At 33.4% G+C, this 7,224-nt stretch overlaps 1 protein-coding gene across 1 annotated transcript; it reads right to left on the bottom strand.

Annotated features, from left to right (window-relative positions):
* Positions 1-5,448: 5,448 nt before the first annotated feature.
* On the bottom strand, positions 5,449-6,684 carry LOC132034976 (uncharacterized). The gene is made up of 2 exons (XM_059425299.1): positions 6,165-6,684; positions 5,449-5,463 (listed from the first exon to the last, which is right to left on the bottom strand). Exons 1-2 carry the CDS (start codon positions 6,504-6,506, stop codon positions 5,449-5,451), a joined length of 357 nt encoding a protein of 118 aa, XP_059281282.1. The 5' UTR covers positions 6,507-6,684.
* Between the last annotated feature and the right edge of the window lie 540 nt (positions 6,685-7,224).

The raw sequence follows: 7,224 nt of genomic DNA, 5'->3' as shown, positions 1-7,224 counted from the left end.
CACTGAAAGTAATTTAAAAAAAAAAAAAAAAAAAAAAAAGAAGTCCAGGCTTTGTTATATTAAACTGAAAATCACCATAGAAAAACAAGAGATCTAAAAAGATACAATTCTAAAAAGTTGAACACAGCACAGGACATGGAAAATTGGTGAAAATTAATAAAGATTCCCTTGTTGGATTAAAGCCTCACTACAACAACAGCGAACACAACATACCCAATGTTATCGCACACAAACGGGTTCAGAGGGGCGGTAATAATCAATGTTACTTCCGACGAAAACCACCTCTCTTACTATAGTTTCCTCTTCCTCCGTTAGGTCTTTTTGCATAGTATTTCTTATTTCTCATATTTGATGAAGTTCCAAACATATTCCAAAGGCCACATGCAGTTGAAGCCACACTACTCACTGAACAAAGCATATCAAGAAACTTATCAAATGTCTCTTTATTATAATTTCCCTCCTCACTACTAGTAGGATTTGTTGTTTCTTGCTCTTGCAATAATGTTTCGTACATGTAAAGCAAGGAACAAGCCTTTGAAAAATGGGGGAGAGGAAACTGAGATGGGATTGTGTCCTGGTAAGGCGAATATTGAGAAGGCAGACCAGCAAGAAGTTGCAAAACCAAATCTTGATCTGATACATGATTGTTGATTTCTGCCAGAGAATTGGCTATGGATTGCAATTTTTTCACATAAGATTCGATGGTCTCGTGATCCTCCTTTCTGGTACCGTGAAATTGCATTTTCAGTTGAGCTCGCCTGATCTGACCATCTTGAGCTGAATTTTTTTCGTCTTTTTCAACAGTATCACCTTTCTCTGATGGAAAACTCATTGTTTGGTTCTGGATGATTGAAGTCTCTAGTCTTTCTTTTCTCCTCTCTCTGGCTGGTATAGTTTTTTGGTTGGTTCACTTTACCCTGTAAGGTTGAAAACCTTAAGATTCGTTTGATACTGTGAACAAAACTTTTCAGTTAAGATAGTATGATGAGGTGACAATTCATTGCACTATGGTCTAATTTGGTTGGTGGATGAAAAGTTGACTAGCACAATTACTCAAAGAGAGTCAAGAAACATATATAAAGAATATCAAACTTTTGTTGTGGCCAAAATTTTCTTTGCTTGTGAATGTGCCTTTGTCATCTGTTCTAAACTTTGGAGTTAATTCCCTTGTCATTTAGGGTCTGTTTGGAAAGTCACCAGGTAATTGGCACAGCCTATTAAATTACACATTATTATAATTACAACGACTTGTTTGTTTATCACAACATAGTTACGGCAACTTGTTTGTTTGTCCAATTCCCATGTGTCCTTCCAAACATGCTCTTATTTTTTGCGAATTGTCTGTTAAGATTATTTTTATTTTTTTAGGTATGTTTGCTGGAGAGAACGAAATTTTTGTGGTGTTTAGTGTTTTTTGAGAAAAATAATAATAGTTGAATGATTTATAATCTTAATAGATCAACAACAACAACAACAGATACCTATAATCCCACAACGCGGTGAGAGAGGTAAAGTGTACGCGACGGACCTTACCCCCACCTCGAAGGTTGGGAGGGCGCTTTCCGAAAGACCAAAAAGAAAACAAGGAAAAAGAGTCGGATATGCTAAAATCAAAACAACGATGCGAAAATGAGATAAGTGATTTTAGTAGGGCAATTTGCGGTGATTGCCACTGGGTGGCTTTAATTTTGCCCCTCAAATGGTGGTCTTAACTTTGCCCTTCGCTAAAAATTCGTTGGTTTCGGGTTCGAACCCCCCGCTCAAAAATTTAAAAAAAATTCGCAAGGCGAGAGTTTACAAATTTCGCCTTAAGGCGTTAATTAGCTTGCGACTTTTTTTTTTTTTTTTTTTTTTTTTTTTTTTTTGAGCTGAGGTTCGAACCCATAACCTCGGGGTACTAGGCGAAGGGCAAAACTTAAAGACCACCAATTTGAAGGGCAAATATTAAAGACCATCCCAAATGAAGGGCAATCCGCGCAAAAAAATGATTTTAGTAGACAATTTCAAAACCTAGGTGATTGTTCAGGAAATTAACTCTAAACTTTGAGACACTATCATTATTTTTCTTGAATTACTTTGTTGTCTTGAGATGTAACTCCAGTTCCTTCGGAATCGGTAGTCAATCCTATTTTCGATAAAAATATGGACAATTGAATCCGATTTTTACCATTATTTTCATATCCGTAATAGTGCGAAAAGAAGGCCCGGCTCCAAGTATTTTTCCTTTAGCTTGTTTTGGTTAAGCATTGTTGTGTTGCGGGTCTAACAGAAACAACCTCTCTACCCCTCAAAAGGTGGAGGTAAGGTCTGCATATATCCTACCTTTTCCAAATCCCACTTGTGAAATTAAAAGCGAATATATTATTGTTAAATTACAGTTATTTTCTTTTTTAACTAGGCAAAGCGCTTTCATGATGAAATACACCAGAGCAGAGGACTTACCCTGCTGCGAGAAGAAATTGAAGGATATTGAGAAAGCAAAACACAAGCATAATAGAGAAATGAAAGGCAATGAACTCTGGAATTTTAATTTTAACCTGCTTTATCATGATCATGAATATTAAGGTTTTGATACACTTATTAGGAATATATTAATAGATTTGATTACATTACTCTTTATTTCTCCTTAAAAAAGTAATAATGCTGAGATAATTAGATAATTATTACTTCCTCCGAGTCAAAAAGATTGTCATAGTTACGAAGTATTTGGAAAGTTAAAGAATATTTTTTTTACCATAATTTTTTCAAATGTTTCCGAAATAGTTTGTTGTGACTTATATAGTACTTTTTATGTAGTTTCTAAATATGTAGTAATTTTTATTTCAAAACAATTGAAGATTCTATGTCGGAATTGCACCGAACATCAGTTATTTTGCCCCTCCTAATCCGAAACATGACAGTCTTTTTGGGACCGAGGAAATATATAAATCATCTATCGGATCAAGAGTAAATTTTTTTAACAATATCAATGCCATCTAAGGGAAATTTATTTTAAACCAAATTTATTTTGCAACTGAAATTACATTTCAACTGGGCCGTTTGAGTTTGATTTTCTTTGCATTAACTCATACTCCTGGCATCCCAATTTCTTTGACACTTTTCACTTTTCGAGAGTCAAACGAGTTGTTCTTTGACCGTCATTATTTTAAATATTTTAAATAATAAATTATTGACTTATAGTACTTTTTACGTAGTTTCCAAATATGTAAATTTTATTTTAAAATATTTAAAGATTCTATGTTCAAACACACGATCAAAATTAAGAAGTTTGACTCTCGAAAAGAGAGAAGTATCAAACAAATTGGCACACAGGGAGTACTAATCAATGGTGGTACTTTCAATAGCATTGAAATGGCAACTAAAATCAACTAACAAGCCAAGTAGATTACTTTTTACGGTTACCAACTATGTTGCTTGGACTCTTCACTTTCGGTGCCGCATTTATGTCGACACGACATGGGTGTGGGTGTGGGATCCATCCCCAATTTGGTCAACCAATTTTGGGTACTTTGACCAGAATCGAGGGAGAAATTCCGGACAGATTCAATGATTTATGTAATCAAAACAAAAGTTGTGTTGAAATTGAAGAAAATGGAATAACTTGTATATAGAAATTTCTATGTCACTCCTTTTCCAATTTATCTCCTTCCAAGATTCCCTCTTGATCAATATTTTCTCCTCAAGTTTTTCACATAATAGCTGATAATTTAGGTTTTATAACTCTATTTTTATAATTTTAAATTATTTTTTGCCGAATTCCCGCACCCGTACTTGTACCTAGATTCGTAACCACAAATCTTCAAATTTAGATCATGACGAATCCGACCTCTAGATCCGTACCCGTATCCAACACCGGCACCCGAGTCCGACATAGGTTACCAAGAACCTACTCTTAGCTCCTGTTTGGTCATAGATTTTGGGAGCATATTTTATAGATTTGTTTTCAAATCTTTGTTTGGCCATAAAATTTTGACAGATTTTGAAAATAAATCTTCAAGTTCCCAAATTCTGGCTCAAACCTATTTTTGGGCCAAGATCTATGTTTTGGCCTTGTCAAAACTTTTAAAAACTACCCCAAATTTTTGTATTTTACAAAAAAAAAATCTATCTATTTATGACCCAACTAATTCTATCTACCATGTTCCTCTGTTAAAATCGTATCTACCATGTTTTCACAATTAAAACAATCTCTTCTATAAAGGTGAAGATTGTTCGTACAATCTAAGAAGATTATATTAAAGAATAGCTAGGTACTACCGTTGTTTTTTTCTTGCACGGATGACCCTTTGTATTGTAATTTGAATTGAAGTAGCTAGTAAGTGTGTTATTAGCAATTGTTGGTAAAATATCATGTCCCGCATAATTTTCGATTAACAAGTATGTATGTTTTGTATGGTTGAGTATTCTTGATAGTTTTTAGAACTTGTGGGTATAAGTAATGTTTCATGTTTTCCAAAACAAAAAGTGAAATATGCTTTGAAAAATTATGACCAAACACATTTTTAAAATTTGAAAAATTTCACCCAAATCAAGTTTTTCAATTTTTTTTTTTTTTGAAAATCTATGGCCAAACGCTAGCTTAGTGATGAGTAACCGTAGACTTTGGTCTTTTTCAAGAACATTGATCGTCAATTCAAATGGAATAACAAATTAAGGTGTGTTTTCAATTACACTTGTCATTCTATTTTTGGCTCCTTAATAAACGTGTCAAGTTAAAACATGATAAGTAAAAATGAACGAAGGCGTATCATCACAAAAGACTTAATTTAGGTACCAGTTCAAGCTTTGATTACAAGAAATCGAAGATCCAATTACTTGACGACAAACACATCTAAAAATTTCTATCCATTATACCATTCTCTTAATTCCGCTTGCATTGAAGCTTTGACTTAATGTAATTACAAGCAAGTTCACAAAAAGGAATTAGGCTAAACGACAAACTAGGAAAAAAATGACGAGGTACCTAAAACGAAATATTTAATTGGGCAGAGAAAATGGAGAGGCACCACTACCAAAAACATGAAAAAAAATGAAGAAAAAACATTCCTCCATACCAAAAATGCCCTAAAAGGAAAACGAAAATATTATAATAGAACTTCAACTGCATATCATGTTGCATATCATACATCTCAAAGACAAACTTTAAATAGGAGTAGCAATTCAAGCTTTTGAAGATGAAGATTAGTTAGATCCATTTACTTAAACAACAAACACAAAAAGGAAACAAGGGTTGTTGACAATAAGACTAGGCTCTATTCATATCATTAATAACTTTTCTTTTTGCGTCTTCCAAATTTTCCAGCCAGCCACTGCACCCATTGTCGTACTAACTGCACCAACTACAATCATCTTCGATGCACCTACAATAGGGAATGTAGCCGCTGCACCCATTATAGTACCCCCTATACCAACAATAGTAGCCACCTTCTTTAGGGTAATAAAAGCAGACTACTCATGATGATCCTGCAACTATGGGTGGTAAAATTAGCTCTTTAAAATATAATCCGCCTTACTCGCTTAAGTTTAGGCGGGTTATATTGAAATGCTCAATTCAAAATATTTGATATTTGGACAGATACATATCTCAAATTAATCTATAAAAAATCTTGTTAAAGTATGTTCAAGAAAACATTATATTTTTGTTTAATGTGTTATGTAACCAATAATAAAGAATTTGTTTTTATCAGACAACAACAACATACCTGATGTAATTCCACAAGTGATCTGAAGAGGGTAGAATGTATGCACACTTACCTTTGTGTGACGCAGGAAGGCAATTTGTTTTCATCATACATTCAAAAAATGATAAAAGAATAAATAAAGTAATTAAAACTTAATAAGAATTAGGAAGATTAAATTATGACCCTTTTTTTAGTTCATTTTAATTCAACCCGTTTTTAGCCCAAGTAAATTTTAGACGAATCTCACAACTCATTTTGACCTATCCATTTGACACCTGTGGATACAACTTGTTAGTACTGTGTTCATATGAAACATTGAAACCTAGTACTTTTGACATAGGGTTTTGATTTATGTATACAAATTCGCTAAAGTTTCAATAAAAATAAATATGAACTCAGGATTTTAAAACATAAGTGATTCAATATTAAAAATCTTAAAATTAAAGTCATAAAATTTAAATCTTGAATCTGCGACATCCTTACCTGCAGTAATATGCCCTCCAGCATGTACACCATGGAACAAGCCTCTTCAAAAGTGGGGTGAGGCCACTTTGATGCTATTATTTTCCTGAGGGGCTCGTATTCACTAGGCAAACCAGCAAGAAGTTGCAACACCATGTCCCAATCTGATATTGGAAGGCCCATTGCTGCTAGAGAATCTGCTATGGATTTCAATCTTTTCACATAGGACTCAATGGTCTCATCATCCCCCTTTCTTGTACTGCGAAATTGCATTTTTAGTTGAGCTCGCTTGATCTGATCATCTTGAATTGAATTTGATTCGTTTTTGTTGTAATTATCATCTTCCTCTGTTGGAAAACTCATGGTTATGTTTCTCACTGAGTGAACTATGCTACTCTCTCTCTCTCTCTGGTTCTTTTATTCTGAGTAGACTGCACCTCTAAGGTTGAAGACCATAGAATATACACAAAAAAATATTAGCAATTAAATATAGCATTAAAGTTACTGCCTATTCAATTTTGGTATTATGGATATATAAAAAAGAATAGATAGGGAGAAAATGAGGGAATTGGACAGCAACATTTTACGAGTATGTGTTTTCCTTTTTGATTAAACTAGTACGATGAGAGAGAGATAACATATTATTGGTGGATGAAAAGAATATGGCTTGCACTAAGGACTACTTTTATGAGTCCGCAATTTAGGTGACACAAAAAAAAAAAATTGGAACCAAAATAACACAAAAAAAAAATAAAAAAAATATAAAAGTAGGTTTCACGCACAAATGAAAGCTATCAAGATCACGTTTTTATAAAAATACCCTTTTATCTCTTTTAGAATTTAAAATGTGTTACTAATATTGAGCAATAAATATTCAGGCCAGTTGATATTCAGTACACTATATTTCTTGACTCACTTTAACTTAAGTATATATCCCAGTCTACTTTTCATCCCCCAATAAAAGTAGGAGTCCGTGGCTTAAGTGACACAAAAAAAAAAAAAAAAAAAAAAAATGGAACCAAAATAACACAAAAAAAAAGTTACAAAAGTAGGTTTCACGCAAAGATTCTATGCGTGAAAG

This window comes from Lycium ferocissimum, chromosome 10 (assembly GCF_029784015.1).
Source record: "Lycium ferocissimum isolate CSIRO_LF1 chromosome 10, AGI_CSIRO_Lferr_CH_V1, whole genome shotgun sequence".
In the NCBI taxonomy this organism is placed as follows: Eukaryota; Viridiplantae; Streptophyta; class Magnoliopsida; order Solanales; family Solanaceae; genus Lycium; species Lycium ferocissimum.
Note: the sequence above shows the minus strand (reverse complement) of the source record. Positions and strands in the feature narration are given on the sequence as shown.

Excerpts from the sequence above, each read along its gene's own strand:
- LOC132034976 (XM_059425299.1), bottom strand. The coding sequence starts at position 6,506 with ATGAGTTTTCCAACAGAGGAAGATGATAATTACAACAAAAACGAATCA.